Genomic DNA, 22,554 nt, shown 5'->3' on the forward strand with positions numbered 1-22,554 from the left:
TCTGCAGTCGAGCATTTCCATGGAAGATGTGTTCAAAGGCGTGAAACTGGATTAAAACACAGCATGTAACCGTGTAAGAAACCATTCTCAGCTACACACATTCCTTTAGTCTCCTTTCTACCTCCCAGGATCAAACTTTGGGTGTTTTGTGAATGTTTCTTTTTCTTTTAAGCAAGCAACGAAGACGAAAACGACTGTTCTTCGAGAAACCTGGAGAAATTACAGGAAAGCTGCCCAAGAGAGTTGAGAGTGTGTTGAAGAATAAAGGCACACACCATTTTTACCCATTCCTAGCACAATACAACTTTTTCCCCAGTGCTGTGTTAATCAATTATATTCCTTGTTAAATGTTAAATGATCAGTCAGGTTCTAACTGTAAATCATAGGATCACTTGGACACAACTGAAGTTGAGAACAGCTGCACAGGACTCTCCCAGGTCTAAAATCGGTTATGTTGGGGTTTTTTTAGTGCAAGACAGAGCTGACTGCGGTCAAACAGCATTTGTTATGGAGCACTGCGTGCTCAAAAAAGAAACATTTTAATCTCTTTGGCATAACTAGAAATCTATGAGACATGGTTTAGTTTTGGTTGATGAAAAATAATGAGGCGAACGAAATCATTTGCTGTGGGTAAAAAATGGTGAAAAGGTGTGTCAAAGTGGGACAAGGCATGAATGTGTGTTGCCACCTAGTGGCTGAAAGTGGAAGTTTCCATTTGAAAACCTTCAGATTCACTCCGTGATTCCACTGAAATGTCCTTCCAAGACAAAACTGTGACAGTTTCCCTTTTGTCAGACTCCACCCTCAGTCTCAGCTCAGATGGTTCTGATAAACAACAAGTTTTGGTGTTACTGTTCAACTTTAGTGCTACGATGAATTCATTATGAAGTGAGTAAAAGTGGCTGTCCAAAGTACAAAACAAAACCTTTATTATTGATGGCCATGTTCATTCCTTAATGACTCATCTCCTGATGGCTGTTTCCAGCAGGATAATATGCAATGTGACAAAGATCAAATCATCTCAAACGGTTTATTTTTAATATGACAATGAGTTCACTGTATCCAGATAGCCTCCACACTCATCAGACCTTAATCCAATAGAGCGCCCTTTGGGATTTGTTAGAACAGAATTTTCACATTATGGATGTGAAAAATCAGTTCAGTATGGAGCAAAATGTTTGAGGATTGTTTCCAGCATCTTGATGAATAAATGTCATAAAGAATTAAGAAAGGTCTGGAGGTAGTTGTACCTAATTAAGTGGCCATATATCCAAACACAAGACAATGTCATAAACATTTTGCACAAAAATAATCTAGGTTGTCTGGACATGAAATGTATCAAAAACATTAATTTACTTTTATAAATAAAAATGATAAATTAGCATCTAAAAATTGTATAAAATAAGAAGAAGAAGAAGAAGAAGAAGAAGAAGAAGAAGAATGGAAGTACGCCCATTTTCAAAACAAGTGCTCTCTCCACCTTCTTTGAACTGTGTTGCTGGCATGAACTTTAGATTTTCCAAAAGACAAACAACATCACAACTCATCATACAACTTGTTTTAATTTATTATTACATTTAAATGATTTGCATATAATTACATTATGTTGTTCCAGTTTTATACAACAATTGTTTCCATATGTTTTGTAGAAACAGAGGTCTCTACTACAAAGCAACTTCAGCATAACAACAGTATCGTTGGATTTACTTACCCTACACTGAGCATCAGGATAAAGTGTCACATAAAGCTAGTTATCACAGTTAATAATAATAATAATAAAAATAATAATAATGGATTGGATTTATATAGCGCTTTTCAAGGCACCCAAAGCGCTTTACAATGCCACTATTCATTCACTCTCGCATTCACACACTGGTGGAGGCAGCTACGGTTGTAGCCACAGCTGCCCTGGGGCAGACTGACACAAATTTAACCATTTTAACAGATGACTGCAGCAGCACATCATTCAGCGTGATGGTAGATAACAGCTGAAGCTGATTTCATTTGGGTGAAAATTGGGTCAAGATCAAAGTCAAAGGTCACACCAAATGTAAAAACACAGTAGATACGTTATATTACCCTCAGTTTTTATGGATTGACTTCAAACTTCACAGAAATATACTTTGCCTTAGAGGACATGTGTACCTGTTACCACCCAACATTAAAGTTGCCTTAAAAAAGAAACCATATTGAGTATAATATAGTATACGAACTGGCATGGAGAGAACCGTTTATTCTCTCCACTTCAGTTTTTATTCTCAAAGGTAAGACATCAGCATGTTGTTATAAAAGCAGGTTGGTGTCAGCATGTCATAATTAAAAACATCCAAATTTTAGTACATCCCCTGCTTCTGGGGCTGCACATTAAACTGGATCTATGTAAACATTAAAGCTTACTGTCCCACAGCCCATTAAAAGAGAGCTGGAAAAAGCTTCATGTATACTTCATGTATACTTCATGTACATTTCCATCGGTGTAAAGGAGACTTTACAGCGGGATTAGAATGAGGTATTCATATTTTCTGCATCATTAAATGAATACATGCATATTTCTGTGACATTGTGACGCACAGCTTGTGCTTCATTCAGTGGTTTTAGAAAATCACAGCTTAACAGCTTGCAAATATGAACCATTTACTCCCGGCAGAGAATCTGTGTTGTGCTCAAAGCATGTTGTAAAAAGAAGAATCAGCGCTTCCAGAAAATTTTAAACCAAAACTCTGAACATCCTCTCCCATCAGCTTTACTTTTTAATCTCTCAGCTGCTTTTGTTTGTGCTTTTAAGGGTTTGAGTGTAGAGATGAAATTGTAATTAAGTTATACTGCAATATACTGTAATCCAGTAAGATGTAAACCATAACTGTAGTATAGAAAACTCAGGGTTATCTGGTTACGACGAAATCCTGTTTCCTCTGTTTTGGATACTTAGTAACTCAGTTTGATCACAAAGCTACAGATTTCAATTTCAAGCACTTTGATTCATCTTTAAAACAGCTGAATCGCCCCATCTTCAGGTTTTTGGACATTTGTCACACACAAGAGCTTATAGCTACTTTCATTCTTTACAAGCAATTCATTGCACAGAGGGAGTGGCCTGTTTCTGACATACAACAGGTTTAAAAGAATTGGATTGTTTGGTCATTTTTGTTTCGATATTCAATGTTTATCTTTCATGTTGAAGACGTTGCCTTATTCAAGTATTAGAAACACATCAGTTCAATTCCTCTGTTAAAGACTAATATAAAACCATCACCTGAAAATGACTATAAATATCTGCTGAAGTGAACTTTACATATCCCACTCAGATAACCGAGTCGAGCTATGATCAACACAAATCAAACGAGTAAAGACAAGCTTGTGAGGTGTCAGACTTTGGTGATGTTTCTAATTTTCAGACTTATACTGGAATCTGGTAGCTCCTGTCTGATGCGCTGGCCAAGCTGAAAGACATCATTTTTAAACCCATTATTTTGAGTCGCTCATTGACACACATACAGAACTGGCTGTTACAGTTTCTATCGACATTAAGCTTATTTTGTAAAAAGACAGGTACCTCGTTCAAAATCGGCTGAGCTGTCGTCTCATTTAGATCAAATGGGCCAGCGTACTGGACATAAGCCTGAAGGATTGCCACGTCTGAAAGATCAACAGAGAAAAATTAATCAAAATCAGACCTTTGATTTCAGGCCTCAGTGCAAATTATACACTACAATTTAAAAGGCACTTACATTCTGGCGTATAAACTGCAGACATTGCTCCTTCAAAAGCAGTGGGAAATGCTGCTGAAATGAGCACAGTTAAGGTCACATTTCATATCTAGACAATTTTAACTTATAACCATTGTTATTTAAAAGATCGATTTTGCATTTCCTTATGATCACTAAAGAGTAACTCACTGGTCTGTGCAGGCGTTCCTATTACAGTTACTAAAACATGAGCAAAGTTAAGGTCACATTTCATATCTTGACAGTTTTAGCTTATTAACATTGTTATTTAAAAGATCACCATTACATTTCCTTATGATCATTAAAGAATGTACTCACTGTTCTGTGCTACAGATGTGGCCAAACATCCAGCAAACAGGATCAGCAGCAGCATGTTGAAGCTTTATTCCAAAGAAAAGAGCGAAATCTGTTAAGGTGCAGTATTGTTCCTGTAGTCTGTCTGTCTGCTTTTAGTCTGTACGAGAGACTAATAGTGTTACAGAGAGGGAGTGGCCTGGTTGCAAAACTTCCTTGAAGAATTGGATGAGCAGGAACAATGGGGTCAGAACAAACCATGTCATGAAACATGAGGAAGTAGCACAGTTTTCAGACAGTGAGGCACTCCTACTCTTTAAAACATTCTCAGAAAAAAAAAAATCAGCTACCAAAAAGTCGAACAGATTGTAACACACAAAGAAAGCACAGAAAACATTTCAGCTGCTGCTAAAGCTGGGTAAGAGAAATAGCTGAATACCTTTCACACTGTGTATATGTAGTGAAGTAGGTAGTTTAGGAAAGCTTTCAAGGTACCGCAGTCATACAAATACTCAGAGAGTGGCTTGTCAATAACATTTTATTGAGAACTCTTTGCGTATGTATGTATTTGTAAGACAAAACAAGCAAAGAAAAGGAGAATCCAAAGAAAAAAATCAGATTACACTAGATTCACAGAGTCTGAAAATCTAACAGATTCAAGATTTACTCTGAAATGAGTGCGACACACCAAAAAAGACACAAAAAACAAATGATCCTGAAACTGAGTAGTTCTCAATGGTAAAGCAGCAATCAGAGGAGAAAGACACTAAAGCTTCTTTGACTTTCTGCTGCTGCTTGAGCTGCTCGCAGAGCTGGAACATCTGGAGGTGGTGAGAGGAGGGGAGGTCGCAGTCAGATCCAGGCTCAGTTCCACCGTCTTCAGTGTCGGGGAGTGAGGCGCCGCGGTCCGGGGGCTGGCGCTGGCTGAGGATGCCAGAGACCTGCAGAGGAAAACAAAACATAAAAATGCAAAAGAAGAAGCTTCTTTGGAGGATCAGAGGTTTTATTAGGAACAGATGAAGCCTGACCTGAAAGAGGTGGAGCAGCGGGGGGAACTTGTCTTGGAGCTCCGCTGGCTGGCAGGAGTGGGAGAAGGAGAGGGAAGAGACAGACTGGCCTGAGAGAGAGAAAGCGTTCAAGTTAAAGGAGCTTCAACAGTAAATCAAAGCGTTCAATAATCCTTGAAGAACTGTACCTGCAGGAAATACTTCTCCATCACTGATCTGAGGTCAGGATTGCCCTCCCAGGCCTCATTCAGCATCCTGTCCACATTCTTGATGAATTCCTTCAACTCCCTCAGCTTAATGTCTTTCTCTTCGAAAGTCTCGCCTTTGGTGCCCTTTGCTGAGCGGACTTCTTTGGTCAGCTTAGAGAACTGGAAAATCAGCAGAGTAGCACACATTTATAACATGGCGCTGCTTCGTTCTGCTGTTGACTGGTCACAGGTGCGGCAGGTTAACAAATGTGCTTAGAAAACATGATGCAGTTGGACATCAAACCTGCTTTGAGGCTCTGTCAATTTTCTCCTGCTGGGAAGTAACTTCTTCGTTCATTTTGCTGACGAGGGCATGTTTGTTCTCTATCTTATCTCTCTCCATTCGCTCTTCTTGTGGCAGACTTTCCAACACATAGTTCAGGTCCTGAAACCAGAGCGCGGTGTACACACAAACACATAAAAAGAAAGCATTCACTGAGGCACACATACACAGGGATTCATGCAAGGTTAGTTACACTAGATGACTCCGATAGTTTTTACAAAAATTAACTGTTAATAATACTCTGCTATATGATACTCAAGCTACTCTTTCATGCTGGAAATGAGAACAAATACCAACACAGATTTTTTAACTCAAGAAGATTAAAAATGGTAAATAACATTTTACTGTATAACTGCTGTTGACCTGAGACTGGTTCTTATAATGTGGAAACTAAGCAGCTCTCACACGGAGCTTATTATTAATTGTTAATTAGATTGTCATTAAATGTCATTAAACTCCAACCCCCTCGATCAAATTCTGGTTTATTTAATAGATAAACTGATGGACAATATGCAGCTGAGAAAGATACTTTCAGCTCTTTCTGAGCTACACAGAAACACACCTTCCCCCACATGTGTGCGCATAACCAAGGACGCCAAACTCCTTTTACATCATGAGCCAAGTGCAGTGGCCTGTTAAAATTCCCTTTCTGACAGCGTGAAGAAGATTAACTACACATTTAGTCCCCAAGATATCTTGATAAAAGACAAGGAAGTGCAATTTTATTTTATTTTATTTTATTTTATTTATTTATGTTTTGTTTTTTGTTTTTTTGCCTGTCCCATTTGGATCTTTAGCCATCAGAATTGTTGTCTGAAGGCCAAGAAAGATGCCAAGCGGATTTACTTTACCAATTGGATCATCGTGGCCTTGCCATATTGGTCCATTTGATTGACCTTTATTATAATTATGTATTTATTTGATTTGATTTTCAGTTGTTACAGACGGGACAGACATGACTGGGGGATAGGACAGGGAGAGAGAATGAAAGAAAGAGAGGGAGAGAAAGAAAAATAGAGGGGAGAAGAGATGGTGAGAAAGGGGGGGTGCAATTTTAAAAGTACGTCTCAGTTTTTCTACATGATGATGAAAAAGAACTGCTGTAGTAAATGAAAGAAATGTGTCTACTGGGCCACACTGGAGTCTATGTTAGGCCAATTCTGGCCCTGTGCCTTGTTTTTCACACCCCAGCAATAAAAAAACAAAGTCATCTGCAGGTTAGCACTAAACTTCATGAATTGTTTCACCCCCTGAAACTCCTCTCTTCAGATGTTGCATGTGATACTTGTGATACGAAAGTAGCTCCCTGATTGCATAGTTTCATCTGTTATCTGACAGATAAATACGGAACCAGCATCCCAAGTAGTCAAAGTCATCTTTCATTTTATCAGCAAAGAATAGCACCAGCTGGTGGTTTCTACAAACACAGGAAGAACTGAGTATACAAGACTATTTTAGACCCAACTCAAAAAACATTAACACACTAAACTGCTTTGTGTGTTTAGCCTGTAGTTCAGCCTTGTGCTGAACATTATGATGACAGACTTCACCTAATTCCGAATTAGCTTGAGGTATTCAGCATTTAAGTACAGGTTGCTTTTTCTTAGTACTAGCAGCTACTATAAATAGCAAAAACCTGCATATCCTGTTGAAGCTCTTGGATCTGCCTTTTCATATAGTTCAGCGTCTCTTGACCCACATTCAGCTGCCCTTCCAGTTTCACTTTTTCCTGGTACATTGGACCTAAAGAGGAAAAAATGACATAAAACTTCCTGGTGATAAGGGGGACTTTTGAGTTGCTGGTTTGGTGTCATTCCATCCACCCTCTCATACATACTGGATTCATTCACTTTGTTCAGAGACTGGCGAAATGCAGAGTTACTGTTGTTGAACAGCTGGATGGTGTTTTCCAGAGCTTTGTTTTCCAGCTCCACTTTGTGGATTGTAGCATCCAGCTCATCGCCTTTCCTCCTAAGCTCCTCTTTCTCTTGTGCAGCCTGCAGAAAAAGCACAGAGTGGTCATTCAAAGTGATTGTGTGGTGCTGTGGGAAAAAAAAAATCAAACCATAGTCTGCTTTAACACAGCAGTGTGTGTGCAGACCTTTGTGATGTAGTAAGCCTGCGATTTCGCCTCTTCTTCCTCAGGAGGTGCCATGGAAAGGCTCACAATCTCGAAACATTTCTTCATCGTGTCAATCTTGGATAGTTTCTCACTGAGTTCAGCACTGAAACAGAAAAAAATCTGATAAACCAGATGCAAAACTCAACTGACAGCAAAGTGGATAGTCTTGTTCTTTTTGTCCCACCTGAGTTTCTGCCTCTCCTGCTCACTGATCTTGAGCTGCTGGCTGAGCATTTCTTTGTAGACCTTAATCTCATCCTCCCTCTCCTTCATGGTTGTTTGTAGTTGCAGCAGTCTCTTCTCCAGCGACAGCACGTTGTCAGCCTTGCTGTACAGAAGATCCCTCACACGTTTGACCTGTATCTTTAACATTTGGTGCTCCACTTTGTTTTCCTGATGAGAAACACATGAGGCTAACAATAACATGTGTGGTCCATGGGGTATCCATCCATTTCCATGTGATCAACAGAAATTTTAATGTTTTCAGTCCTAACCCACATTGGTTAGTGAAGAAAAAACAGGCTAATTGTTTACTATTTATTAAAACACCCATTGTTTGACTCATTATTACACTTTTTTATTCCACAAAAAGATGAGACATCATGCTAACGCTAAACTAGCCAAAAACCCAGAGTGTTGTTAAAGCTGAGCGAATGCAGACCCCACCCCGTCAGCTGGACCCTGAATGTGTGTCCTCATTAGGATAGGGATTTATGTTGGTGTGTGGGACTGTAGAGTATAGGGTTATACTGATAAGTGTTTCAGGTCATTTTTCAGAGAAATGTGAAAGTAATGTAACAAGTTAGTTTCTCCTGAGGGTAATTAAGTTATGTACTGCATGTGTTCTGTGTAGTACAGACAGTACATTACTTATTTTAAGTGACAACACCAACAATGATCATAGCAAAGAGTAAAAAATACCTTCAACACGCTTAAACATTTGACCACACAGCATGCAGTCGATTTGCATGAACGTAATGTCTTTGAAATAATGGTGTTGACTCTCACAGTGGAGCTAATGAAAACCTAATGAGAATCAATAAGAAACTGCTAAATTCTTATCAATTCCCATCCCTACTCCTAGGGGGTCATCTGATTGTTGGGTTGTCTCTGTGTTATTGTAGGTTCTTTAAAATAAAAGCTGAATTTAAATTATAATGGTGAACATAGCACACCACAACCACGTGCCTATGAGCATGATGCACTGAATTAGCCTCCATTAGTTAGTTACCTGCTTCCTCAGTCTGAGAGTCTTCAGCTCCTTCTCACTGGTGTTACGGATTAGCAGGAGCTCCTCCACCTTACTGCTCAGATCTCTCTTCTGAGCTTCAGACTTCTCAATCTCTTTCCTCAAACTGCGAATATCATCCTGCCAGAGACAAACAAATGCAATACGTCAGATGGGATTCATAAAAAGGCAGAATAGTACAGCGAAGCATCAGATCGACCTCAGCCTCCTTGAGAGTGTCAGTAAGCACTTTGGCTTTCTTCTTTTTCTCTTCGAGTTCTTCGGTCAGCTCAGCGAGCTTCCTGTCGAGCATTTTCTTTTCTTCTTGGTTAACGTCACCTTTCAGCTTTGCCAGTTTTGTTTTTAGGAAGATCATCTTGCAATTCTACACAAAGCAGGAAACAAGTAAGGAAGGAAGGTTTAACATGTTGGTATTTCAGCACCAGAGTAGTGAAAGCTGGCTAGCGCACACGTTCGTGTCTGTGCGTGAGTGTATGATTTTTGCTAAGCGTGCCTGGTCACTTATGGTCATCTGGTGTCTAATCAGGTCCTGTTCCAGTTTTCTGAGCTGACTCTCCAGGCTGTTAATGGTGGATTTACTCTTTGAAACCTGCGAGATAAAATCCTTCTCCTTTGTCTTAACGGCCTGCAAACGCTCCTTATGATGCAACAGCTCCTCCCTGCAGTCACGCAGCTGGACATCCAAGTCCTGTAGCACAGCACAAGCAAAGGGTTACACAGCAGGTCTGAGGCACCGAGCTCGGAGTCTGCTCATCTGGGTTCTAGCAGGTGAATTATTAAAAAACCCAAATTTTAAAAAGTGAAATTGAAATCATGCTACTTCTGATTACACCATGTGATCATCTCGATTCTATTACATCACTGCAATTACAACAGACCTTTAATGAGCCTTGAGGTTTCTGCAGCCTTCCCTTGTATGGTGTTAATACATCAGTACAATCAGTATATTTAGTTCATGCTATTTAAATAACACTGTTTTATAGTTTTGTAAAAGGTTTTTCTTTTTCTTGTATGTCTTATTCATGCCATGAAAACAAAACCAACATAATAACGAGTGTAGGCAGAAATTCTTAGACAAAGTTCTTATTCTGTGCACAACAGTTCTCTTCTACCTGGATCAGATTTGGCAGCTCACCTTGATGGCCTGTTCCTCATCCTTAAGAAACTGATCCATCTGTGCAGCTCTCTCCTCCTCACTAAGGGCTGTCTGAGTCACCACCTTCAGCTTCTCGTCCAGTGCAGCGTTGTATGCCCTAGCCTGCCTGAGTCTACAACACAGACACACACACAGGCATGTATATTTAACAAGCCCTGCAAAAAGGCGCAGATTTATTAGATAACCTCTAAAAACAAAAAAGACAAATATTTTAGACATTGTCAAAAAGTTGTTGAAAACTAAAAATGATATTGTTATTTTTTAGGCAAATAATAAACAGTATTCATGTTTTTATACCCAAATATGAGCGGGCACACTGGACTTCTCTAAGAGGTCAGAAAATAATTAACAATCAACCACTCAAACTATTTTTCTGTTCAGTAAATAATTGTAATTTGCCATCTTCATCAAATAATAATAATAATAATGTGCTTTACTGTTTTCTTTTGTTTTTTTATTACATTTTGATCATTTAAAAAAAGAGCTTACGCATACTGGTGGATTAACTGTTACAGAAACAATAAAAAATGATTTTCATAATTACCACTACAGTTAATTGGGGGCACTGAGTGCCAATCTACCTGGCATGTGTAAAAAATTAGTTCTTCCCCTTTTTAAATTATGAATTAACTGTGATTAACCTCATTATTTGGAAAGCTGAGTACAATTTCACTCACCACAATCGTGCCTGATTACTGGCAGAGCTGTTAAATCAAGAAATTGCTTAAACAGAAGCCATTTCTTGGGCCTCCAATGAACCACAGTCAGAGCCAACAGCCACAAATGGAGAACAGTGGTGAACTCATCCAGGAGGTCACAAAAGAACCAGAACAACATCTAAAGAACTGCAGGCCTCACATGTCTCAGTTAAGGTCAGAGGTCATGATGCAACAATAAGAAAGAGACTGGGCAAAAATGGCACGTATGGGAGAGTTCAAGGATAAAACCACTGCTGACCAGAAAAACCCACAAAGGCTCTTCTCACATTTGCCAAAAACATCTTGATGATCACCGAGACTTTTGGGAAAATATTCTGTGGACTGACAAGACTTTTGGAAGCTTTCTGTCCTGTTAAACTAACACAGCATTTTCTAAAAGAACATCATACCAACAGTCAAACATGGTGGTCGTAGTTTTAACTTTTTACTTTTATAAATCTGCATTTTGTATTTGCTCCAATTATGTTTGTCTAATATTAAAACTTTTTTTGATGATTGGGAAATGTGTGTGTATGGGGAAAAAGAGGCCAAATACTTTGTCACGGCACTGTACAGTATACATGCAGTACATGGGAAAGAGGTAAAACATCACAGTGCTATTTTATAGGCAGGGATGTGTCGTAAGATTCCACTGACTTGTCATTTTTATCCTGGATGTCTTTCTTCATTCTGGATATCTGGGATGTCAGGGACTCCACGTCAGAGGTTGTTCTGTCCAGTGTGTTTTTGCAGGTATTCAGCTGCAGGACACAAACATGAGCATTGACTGACAAGCTCTTAGAACATGAAGCTACTACTCCTTTAGATACAGCACAGTTTGAGGAACTGACCTCATCCTGCAGCCTGCTGCAGTTACTCTCTTGCTCCTTCAGATCCTGTCTCAGTTTTGCTCCCTGTCGGTTGGTGAGAGTTATCTTCCTCTCAGTTTCCTTGTTGTTGCTCCTCTGAGTATCTAGCAAGTTCTTCCTCTCTGTTACCGTGGCATTCCTTTCCCTCATAGCCTGGTTCAACTGGGCAACTTGCTGGAATGATAAAGGAACAACACAGGTGTTACTCACGTGTACTTCAATGTTAATTCACATATTCTTGGCTTTCCTTCATGTCTTTTATCAGCAGAAGTGTAAATCCCCATGTAAATGACCACGGCAGACCCAGTGGCATTTTGATCATCTTTATTTTACCGGTTGCTGTACACACAGACACAGAGCTGCAGCTCTCCCGCTGCCAGCGCAACATAACAACAACAACCACATTCACCAAAACTCCAAACTTTTAAGCCGGCATGGCGTGGCATATGCTGCCACGCAGATGGGTCAATCGCACCTGCAGCAGCAAACCACGCCCCACCACACCGTACACTTTACCAGAGCACACTGCTGCATGTCTTCATCCCGTTGCATCATCTGCTTGATAGTATTTTCCCACTGGTGGATGAGTTGCTGGGCCTCCAGGTGTGCCTGCTGCAGATTCTCTGTAGTCTTATCCAACGCGATCTGTTTGGACAGGAAAGGAAGCAGCAGTCATCCTGAAGGAGGTTTTTGTAACTGCTTTGGTTTGTCTGCTGAGAATCAGTCTCACATTACCTGAGCAGATAAAGTCTCAGTCGACTCTTTGACCAGTGCTCTTTGCTTTTCTTTGGCTTCCAGTGTCTTCTTCTCTATAGCCAGAGTGAGTGACTATATGAGGAGAGATCAGACAGTTGTTAGCAGAGAGTGAAAACAGCTTGATCATCCATATTCCAGAATTTATTTTTATTTTTTTAACCTTGATCTTCTGCTCGTCCTGCTGAGCATACTTGATGATGGCCATTGTGTCCTCATCTTTACGCGCCGACTCCTCTAAAAAGACATCCATGGTCTGCTTGTCCCAGTTCATCTGCTCCATAAACTCATCCAACTTCTGTTTGCCCTTGAAGATGTGGTTCTGGCAAGATGGGCAAAAGTTCAGAAGGTCATTTTGGTACCAACAGCTAAACTAAGCCAAATCCTGTATATGATGTGTATATACAGATGTTTATATACACAGACCTCTATCATGTCTTTCCTCTCTGCTAAAGACTTGAGCTCTTTCTCCATCTCAGCAGCCTCCTGAGCCTGGCGACCGTTCTCTCTATCTGAGAGAGCTGTCAAGTGTTTCTCAAACTCTTCCTCTCTTTCCTTTGCCTTGCATAGAGCCTGTGAGCAGAAAAAACATCAGAAGAACAAAGTAACACGCCATGACACAGTAACTACAAGCCAGTTACAAAAGTCTCACACACGACACACACTGGTACGACAAACGATAAATTCACAATATGCTCTAATAATCTCACCTCAGTGTTATCCAGCTCTTGTTTGGCATTCTTTAAGTATTCAGTCATTATCTTCTTGTGATCTTTATTTCTCTCAAGCATGTGCTCCAGCTCCAGCAGCTCCATCTCTTTTCTGCGAATCTGTTGTTGAGCAAGTTACCAGATAATGTAACACAAGAATGTTTGAATGTTTGAACAGGGCTAAGCAACACTTAGCCACCTACCAATTTTTTGAAAAACCTTAGGACTTGTGAACTCAGGCACTGCTACAAAGTGGTCTACATCAGGGATGTCAAGCAAATGAGGCCAGAAACAGCCTATTGGAAGGCTCTGGTTACAGCTGTCAGGGGGTTCAAGTCTATTCCAGCTGCAATAGGGTAAGAGGAAGCGCAGACCCTGGAAACTCCATATTCGTCCTGTGCTTTGTAAAGTGAAGGCTAGATGTACTGACAAAAGACTGAAAAATAACATATATTTGTAAAACTGCATTTATTAACACATCAGCTGTCCTTCCTCTGTTTTAGATAAACATAAATTGCTCGTTCATTGAAGGAGGAAAAATAACTGATCAAGAATAATACTCTGGTGATGGCTTAAAAAAATGGGACCCAAAGAGCCTTTCCACTATAAAGGGTGTTTCAGATTTTGATTTTAATCATTGCTGTTGCTCAGCAGAGAACTTACTATTTGAACTTAGAGAAATCAAAAATCCGGGGGGGGGGGGGGGGTTAAAAATATATGAAAAGCATAATGCATAAAGTGGTCTGACCCTTCTGGTCTAGATACTTACAGCGTCAATGTAGCCCCAAAACAAGCATATTCTCTATTACATTGTGCACCGTATATACGATATATATATTCTGGCGTTTTTGTCGTAAAGTCAGAGAGGACGCAAACAGACCTGACAACAAAGCATGAGACCCCAAGCAGAATTTATTTTACGTTGTGAGCATTACAGTCATTCAGAGGCTCGTTCAGAGATCCCGGATTCCTCTGTTAGATTTGTTTGACACTTTAGATTACTTCACTTACTAAAACTATTAGTTTGGCGGTGAGATAAACAGTTACTACGTTCCCACACTCACCTCCTCAAGCAGTGCCTTGTTTTCAGCGTTGGGCTCGGGGATAGCAAAGTGCTCATCCCAGCCTGTGTCAGGCAGAGCTGTGTTAGTGCTAGACATCTTATTCTGATTAAGACAGCCTTTCTGAGGGGGTTAAAGTAATACTTATTTCCACTAAGATAGTGTCAACTCCAGCTTTTAGCTGTTCCGCTGTTGCCGTCTGTTGTCAGTCGCCCGTAGCAACCACGCATCCATATAAACGCGTCAACGGAAGTAAATAACGCGAGACTACAGTGAAGCACCCATAGAAGTACACTTGAATATATGGAATGAAGTTTGAATATGTAGAATGAAACTTGCATATAAAGAAAATGATCTTCTGAATTAACTAAATGAAAAGTGACGTCAAATTTGTTTCCATTTTTATCACTTCTCTTCCTCTTTGAGATGTGCTTCAGCTTCTGCTTGAATTGCCATCTCAGTTGACATCTCCATCAGTGATGTTAAAAGAATAATACAAAATCCAATGACCCGTTTCAACTAAGCATATTATAGCCTACCTCTCTAATTCTCTAACTGATTAATTACTATTTTAGGAAACAGCTGTATGAGAATCAGTTGGATTTACCTAAAACCACAGGTCCGTTAAGTTGTAACAACCTCAAACTTAAAGAAGCTTCTAATAGTTATGGGGACATTAACCTGCCGATCATAAAACATGGCATCACATATCAAATTTGCTCCTTAATGTAAATATTTAAAAATCAGCCAATCACATAGTAGCAACTCAATGCATTTTATCATGTAGACATGGTCAAGACAGCCTACTGAAGTTAAAACTAAGCATCAAAATGGGGACTAAAGTGACTCTCAATGCGACATGTCTGTTGGTGCCAGACAGGCTGGTCCGAGCATTACAGAAACTGCTGATCTCCTGAGAAAATATCCAGTGAGCAGCAGTTCTCTGCCTCGTTGAAGTCAGAGGTCATGGGAGAATGGCCAGATTGTTTTCAGCTGATAGAAAAGCAACAATAACTCAAATAACCCCTTGTTACAACAAAGGTGTACAGAAGAGCAACTCTGAACATACAGCACATCTAGCTTTAAACTACATGAGCTACAGCAGCATTAGACCACAGCAGGTGCCTCTCGTCAGCCAGTAACAGGAAATTTTGGCTACAGTTCAATGACAAAGACTGCCTGGACTCAAACTGGTTTCATGAACACCACAATGAGTTCACTGTACTCAAATGACCTCAACTCAGTCCAGTGGAATGTGGTGGAACAGGAGATTCTCATCATCAAGCCAGCAAATCTTTGTCATGCCGTCATGTCAATCCTGATGAAAATCTTCGAGGAATGTTTCTAGCACCTTGTTGGATTTGTGCCATAAAACATTAAGACATTTCTAAAGGTTAATGAGGGTATTTGGCAATAAACCAAACAGAGACTGACTTTCAATGTCTCATTTTCTCTTTCTAAGTATAAATGCACAGAGGCTTGGCAACTTTAAAGAGACCAAACTGAATTATTTATTTTAGCCTTACGCATCCATGTTTAAACAAACAGCATTATGATTTAAAAAATTACAATCAATGTTTGATACTGACTTGTAACACAAACATATCATAAAACCAAAATCAGGAAATGCACACTAGTATTAAAATTCAGTATTTAAAGAACGACATCCTCTTTGCAAACCCTTGTGTTTACATTACAGTTCAAGTGTGTATATCTACCTGTATCGGAGTGCAACCACATCAGAGACCCACGTGGGATCAAATGGAGACTCCTCTCTAGTTGGCTTGAGCGCACACAAAAGCCCAATACTTTAGATAAAAGTTTCAAACTATCACGTGTTAACTAACAAACGGATATGCCTTTTGTACATACACATAATATATATAAAGTCTCTGCTGTGTAAAATATTTCAGTCCTGAGGGTTGAAAAGGCAACATAGTTCCCAGCTCAGCGTGACTCCACTGTCCTCCAGTCACTGATTTTGTAGAAACCTCTCATGGCTGTTACTTCAGTGAGAGCGGACCTTAAACTGCAGTGCTTTTGGTTCCGATGTGTGGTCGCGCAAACTCCACAAAATCGTCAATAAGGACGGGCCACGCTCCTATCGAAGAAGCAAAAGAGATTCAGCGATTTGACTCTGAATAACACGTTTCAAGACATGACTGCCAACGAGAAATCTACAAACCTTCCTCGTCGTAATTTGACATGTCGTCCGTGATCATCGTGCTGAAGTCTAGTAAGAGATTCCAAGTGTCCTTAGGAATCGATCTTTTATGGTGTTCCTGCAAAGGATGAGGAGCAAAGTTTATTTCTGAGAAACGATGATACCTGCGTACTTAGCATAGCCTTGTTATGATTTATTTATTGTAAACTTACAACTAAAAATTTGTTCCACAGGTCCAGGAACTTGAATCTTCCCGGGAGAACTAAATTCCAATATGCAATTGCCATTTCTAAATCTGTAAGAAAAACAGTATTCAATCGAAAAGAAATTCAACCAAGAAAACAAAAACAGCCAATGAGCATTAAAAGGATTCTTACCCAAACCTTTCTGGCCAGGATTCTTTGCAAAATTAAATGTAAACTGGTAGAAGTCCTTAAATTTCCTTGAGTCCTTTAATTCTTGCTCTATCTTAGGCAGCTGAGCTTTTAGCTTCTCTATGCTGTCACACCTGCAGAAGGATAAAAAAACAAAACAAAACACTGTTGCTGTCCAGTGGCTAAAAATGAAGCGGCAAAATGTAGCAACTGGTTTATATCTGACAAAGTCCAAGCAGACCCTGGAGCCTTTACAGTTGTGATTTTATAGCATAAAAATATAAATTATCACAGAACTTTACTTTGGTGTCGCCGTTTCCAGAAAAGTTGGGGCAGTGTGTAAAATGTAAATAAAAGCAAAATATAATAATCATCAGAATCGTTTCAGCCCCACATGAAACTGATGTACGAGGGCAACCCCAAAAGTAAGGTCTCCTATTGTTTTCGAAATACATAGGAAATACAAAATAGGAGACCTTACTTTTGGGATTGGCCTCGTAGTATAAGGAGGATCGGATCAGATCAGATAAAGACTGATATTTCTTATTACTTTTTGAACAATATGCTCATTTTTATTTATTTAGTTGTTTATCTTTAGCAACACAGTTAAAAAAAACAATTTTAAAAAATGGGTCAGACCAGAAGAACAAAGCTAGAAAATCTTTGCAACCCGCAAAACACCACCTGGTGGAACACCTCCCAGCTAACTAACATGATTGTGTGCAAAAGGCTCCCATGAGCCACATTAGAGCATGCGGAAGGGATCACTTGCACATCTGTGAAGGCACCGTTAATGCTTAACGCTACGTGAAGGTTTTGGAGCAACATATGCGGCCCATTCAGATGTACGGACATTGAATAAAGGCGTGGCTAAGATTGATCAAGCACAAGTTGTTGTGGTCAACAGACACATCCTGGACAATCGTCCATTCTGACACTAAAATTGACCAAAATTTGCAAAAAACACTCAATGCTTTATTCAGTATGATCTGAAATGCTAAATGCTAAGCCCATGAGCTTAGCAGAAACTTGTTTCCAGAAGTCCAAGTAGAAAGCCGTTTTTCCACATGGGACCAGAACTTCTCTTGCAACACCTCTATCGCCTCCTAGAGGCCATTAAAAAGAATGCGGGTTTTTCAGACCAGGAAACTGCGACCATTTTTTATACTACTGAACGTAGTATAAAAAACGGTCGCAGTTTCCTGGTCTATTTGACAATTTTTACAGGAAAGGAATTTTTTTTTTTCCACTTCAAAAATGTCAACCCACAGTCAGCACGTACCGCATTAACATGAAGCGAGAGCTGAAGAGCACTAACGGTGACATAAAAAGAGGCGATGCAACACAGTGGGAATTATGCCTCTGTGCCAAAATCTTTGATATGTGATGCTGATATCAAATTTGATATTATTTTAAAAAAAAAAACAATTAAATTTGTTGCTACTCAACCTCTAGTGTGATGTCTTTTTCTATTTTTTTAGGAAATACAGCATTTAAAAACTTTTCCAATCTAAATTCTGTTTTTATTTACATTTACTGTGCTCAAACAATTTCGGAAATATGTTTGCATCTTTCTCCAAATAAAATCACAAAATAAGCATTTTTAAATGAATACGTGCATTTGCACAACAATCCACCCCATCAGTCTTACTTGAAGTTACACCAGTGTTTGAATGATTGTTGCACATCACACATAGGAACACCGTTTCCCCCCTCTTCTTTTACCATCTGAAAATGTTTTTCTCACCCCTGTTCTGTCATGCCTTCCATGAACTCCTGTTTCGAGAACTCGCACTGCGTTGCTGCCCTGAACTTCCAGGCGATGAGAAGGACGCTTATACTGGCAGGGTCCAAACCCAAGTCGTCACAGAATTGCTGGATCCCATCAATGCCTATTTTGTTGTCGTCATGAGGATCTAAGAACAAGAAAAATGAATTAACTGATTAACCATTCAGAGTATTAATTTCAGTCCTGTGCTGTGTATACAATTTCTAACCAATGGAAACATTATAGCGGTGCTTTTTCTATACCTCTGTATCTGTTATACAGCTGCTCAAGCTTCTTCTTGTCTAAGGCCCCCTTTAGATTTGAAATGTAGAGCTCTGGACTTTGGAAAAACTTATCTGTGGCAACATCTAGCTTCCAGTCATTCTGTGCCAGGCAGGTCACTGCAGTCTTCTCACTGGATTGTGTAAAAATCATGAACTGGCGAACTTTATCCTTCTGCGAGGACTTCAGCTTGTTCTGCACAGACACAACACACAGGGCACATACTCAAATAGCCAAAATACACAAATAGCTGAAGGTATGAGGCAGCAACAACAATATGGAGTAATTTTTTCACGTATTAATTCCCTGTGCGACTTGCACAGAATGGGAGATTACAATAACACTGCAAAGCGTACCATCTGAATTTTCACACAATAACCTAGGGCTGCTCAATTAATCACATTTTAATCTCAAGTACGATTTTAGCCTCCCACAATTAAATGAATGTGACTTTGCAAATACTGAAATGTGTGCTTCACCAACAAAACGCAGAGCAAAAGCAAATCAAATGCTCACTAAATCAGCACCTGACCGTGTGCCTGTGTGTCTCAATTATAACTGTTACCTTATAACAGTAATATAGTCTGCACATCCATGCAGCTCACAAAGACACGCTGACATCAACAGCCAATCAAGATTCTATTTGGCCAAATATTTCTGTCCACTAAACATAATGAGTAGTAAAGGCTTCAGGTAAAGGGTAAACATACAGGACAAACAAAAGATTTATCTCCTTTATTTACTTTCCTAAAGTGGCAATGCTGCTAGAGATAGGATCTCCCATATGTGAAGTACACTGCTTCGAGTTTTATTCACATCCATCATGCAGGTACACTGAATGGAGTGAGAAACTTTAGATTTTGCTTATAGGCAATGCACATGGGCCAGGTGAATAAAGACCTGATGTCTCTGCAAAGAGTAATTTATAAAGTTGAATTAACAGGGATGTAGCACAATGTAAATGTGAAAGAAGTGCACTGCTGATTTAAGTTTGTATTAAGTTTTGGTACAGTGTTTTTCCTTCTCTGAGGCGCACTAAATTCAGGTGACTTTTGTATTTTGATACAAAGATATGAAGGCGGTGTCTTTACGTGGCACTGCAATAAAAACAATTCTGTAATTGAAAAAATTATAAATAATCGTTATCTCAGTACTGAACGAAATAATCGTGCCGCTCTTCAATAACCACAAAGGGTAGGCTAGCTGTTAGCTACAGTGAACTCTGGCGAAACACATCTAAATCACAGTAAGAGGGAACTAGCAGCGATATGCTATGCTGATTGCATTTACCGACTTCTAGTGTATTGACTGGCGGTTTCCTTGTCTTAATATCAATACTACTGATAAAGTTACGCATTCCACACGACAACGATCTAAAAGTTGTCATTTTATGTGTTTAAATGATAGCAATCGTAGTTAGCTCACTGTGCTTGTTGGTTAGCCCCACTGTGAGCTACTTAGCTAATGCTAAAGGAGAGGGGGCTGTTTGTTTTCATTATTTCAGGCGAATTTAAGGTATTAAAAGCAGTTTTAATACTATGATATGAATCCGAAGAGATGTGTTTTTATACGTTTATGTGAATGGGTACATGTTATATTTGCCCCTACAAACAATAATAAAATAAATAAAAAAAGAGTAATTTCATACCATGTTTGTCACTGCCGGGCTACTCTTCCTCCCATCCAGCTGGCTTAGTGCCCGTAAAGTTTTTACAAGTCGCGTAAAAAGTTTTTCCGGTTGAATCACAGCTCTTCAAAATAAGAGCATACAATTTATAGCCTATAACCTATACAACTTCCAGAAGTGTTAATTATCGATTTTTGTTCCTTATCAAACATAAAATACATATCTAAAGATATTTAAGCAAAACAAATTTAAAGTTCGTTCTACGTTTTGAAATAGCAACAAGTGTTTGTTTTTTTTATTTTGAAGCAAGTTATCGGAAACGACTCGACGATTCATCCAAAGAACCTCGTTCTTCAATGTCCGACATACAAACAAGTCTCTGGATGTTTACAGTTGTTTTGCGAAGATTTCAGAACAAATGGAAGTCCTACCGACACAGGTTTGTGCCTTGGGTAGTCTTCAACCTGTCTAAAAATGAGAAAACACTGCGGAAGGTGACTGAGCGCTCGAAAGATAAGCTAGTCCCCGATGAGGAGGTTTCACGGAGCCTGCTGGCGCTCTTCAGAGCCCTGTTCAGGAAACATGGGTTTCATCAGAGGCAGTTCCAGACTCCATTTATGCTGCAGCTAACAAGTGAAGCAGAGCAGGTTGGAGGAGATCCGGTGTGCGGACAGGATGCCATGTTACAGACACTGGGATTCTGCATTGAGCGGAAGCCTAGCACTTTATCCTTCGCAGGAACTGGAGTCTTTGTCACCAAGGGATTTGTACCCAAAGGAGCAACAGTTGCAATGTATCCCGGAACTGTTTACCAACCCTATGAGCCCATTCTTCTTCAGTCCATCAGAAACCCCTTTGTTTTCAGATGCATTGATGGCATCCTGGTTGATGGAAATGACAAAGGCATCTCTAGGATGGTGTTCAAGTCGTGCAGTGGAAGAGACAGAATAGGTCCTTATTTGACCAGCGACACAAGCTGGCTGACAGACACTCCCCATAACCCCCTGGCTGTGGGTCAATATGTGAACAACTGCTCCTACGAGAGGCCTGCCAACGTGTGCTACCAGGAGTACGACCTGCCAGACAAGTTTCCCATTGAGCTCCGCCAGTATCTCCCTAACGTCAACTACAGCCAGGGTACACAGAGGCGTCTGCGGTGTGTTGTGCTAGTGTCGCTCAGGGACATTTCAGCAGGGGAGGAACTCTTCTCTAACTACTACACCATTGTGCATTAATATAGTTTCCAAAAGCCTGCATCTGTGAAATTCAAACCATATCTCCACTGTATTTAATTAAAGAAAAAAAAGGAAAAATCCAACCGCTCCCTTTGTACACTGGAACAAAGGCAAAGCTTTTTGTTGTTGGTTGCTTTAACAGAGCAATTTTGTAACATTTGTGGATGAATAAAGTATTTGTAATCTTATTTGACATGTGTACCACAACCTTTTCATTGTTGATAAGACAGTAATTTCACTTAATATTAAGTATATGAATTATGGTACCCTACTTACTTGTGGTTTGTGGTTCTAGCAGAAAAGAAAGAATGAAGTTTCCCTCTTATTGGCTGAGTCAAAAGTCATCACAAGTGCTGGTTTAAGAGTGGTGCGCTGATACTGCTGGATGGTCCATAGAGTTGCTCAAATGTTTTAGCTAAAAGCTTAACAACAATCAAATGACCCAACAGTGGGACAGAGAACTCCCTTTTAACAGGAAGAAACCTCAGGCAGAACCAGGCTCAAGGAGGAGCGGCCATGTGCCGTGAGGGGAGGAAGACAGGACAAAAGACACACTGTGGGAGAGAGCCAAACATAAAAATAACTATTGATTAAATGCAAAGTGATGTATAAACATATAGAGAGTGTGAAGAATAAACAGTCAGTGAAGTGTAACTAAGGGAAGGTTTGGGGTTAGTTATCCAGCCCTTACTATAAGCTTAATCAAAAAGTAGAGAGTGTGTCTGTCCCGTTCCACAGAAGAGGGGCCTTAAAGCTAAAGGCTCTGCCTCCTATTCTACTAAATATCCCAGGAACCACAAGTCTGAGAGCAAAGTGCTCTGTTAGGGTGATATAAGGTCTTGAAGATAAAATGGGACCCGATTATTCAAGATCTTGTATGTAAGGAGAAGAATATTAAATGTGAGTCTACATTTAACAGGTAGCCAATG

The 22,554-nt window shown here is 39.8% G+C and overlaps 3 protein-coding genes across 5 annotated transcripts; 1 reads left to right on the plus strand and 2 right to left on the minus strand.

Annotated features, from left to right (window-relative positions):
• Positions 1–4,548: 4,548 nt before the first annotated feature.
• Positions 4,549–14,409, minus strand: ccdc39 (coiled-coil domain 39 molecular ruler complex subunit). 3 transcript variants are annotated; one of them, XM_026149691.1, is made up of 21 exons: positions 14,179–14,237; positions 13,318–13,550; positions 13,115–13,234; positions 12,831–12,977; positions 12,568–12,726; positions 12,387–12,479; positions 12,168–12,296; positions 11,634–11,825; positions 11,440–11,543; positions 10,064–10,196; positions 9,422–9,616; positions 9,128–9,292; positions 8,911–9,048; positions 7,864–8,072; positions 7,659–7,782; positions 7,395–7,554; positions 7,194–7,300; positions 5,519–5,659; positions 5,215–5,394; positions 5,048–5,136; positions 4,549–4,960 (listed from the first exon to the last, which is right to left on the minus strand). In XM_026149691.1, the coding sequence occupies exons 3-21, from the start codon at positions 13,217–13,219 to the stop codon at positions 4,786–4,788; spliced, it is 2,745 nt and encodes a 914-aa protein (XP_026005476.1). In that variant the 5' UTR covers positions 13,220–13,234; positions 13,318–13,550; positions 14,179–14,237; the 3' UTR covers positions 4,549–4,785. The 3 variants fall into 3 exon arrangements, with proteins under 3 accessions (XP_026005476.1, XP_026005477.1, XP_026005475.1); XM_026149692.1 differs by having other exon boundaries at positions 13,318–13,509; positions 14,179–14,228; XM_026149690.1 differs by lacking the exon at positions 13,318–13,550 and having other exon boundaries at positions 14,179–14,409.
• Positions 14,410–15,659: 1,250 nt separating this feature from the next.
• dcun1d1 (DCN1, defective in cullin neddylation 1, domain containing 1 (S. cerevisiae)) lies at positions 15,660–20,509 on the minus strand. Its single transcript, XM_026149818.1, has 7 exons — positions 20,412–20,509; positions 18,745–18,958; positions 18,461–18,629; positions 16,717–16,847; positions 16,552–16,634; positions 16,361–16,457; positions 15,660–16,276 (listed from the first exon to the last, which is right to left on the minus strand). Exons 1-7 carry the CDS (start codon positions 20,412–20,414, stop codon positions 16,200–16,202), a joined length of 774 nt encoding a protein of 257 aa, XP_026005603.1. The 5' UTR covers positions 20,415–20,509; the 3' UTR covers positions 15,660–16,199.
• A 185-nt stretch (positions 20,510–20,694) lies between these two features.
• On the plus strand, positions 20,695–21,818 carry setd9 (SET domain containing 9). The gene has a single exon (XM_026149807.1). The coding sequence runs from the start codon at positions 20,747–20,749 to the stop codon at positions 21,623–21,625; it is 879 nt and encodes a 292-aa protein (XP_026005592.1). The 5' UTR covers positions 20,695–20,746; the 3' UTR covers positions 21,626–21,818.
• The last annotated feature ends 736 nt before the right edge of the window (positions 21,819–22,554 follow it).

Source organism: Astatotilapia calliptera, chromosome 18 (assembly GCF_900246225.1).
Source record: "Astatotilapia calliptera chromosome 18, fAstCal1.2, whole genome shotgun sequence".
NCBI classification, from domain to species: domain Eukaryota; kingdom Metazoa; phylum Chordata; class Actinopteri; order Cichliformes; family Cichlidae; genus Astatotilapia; species Astatotilapia calliptera.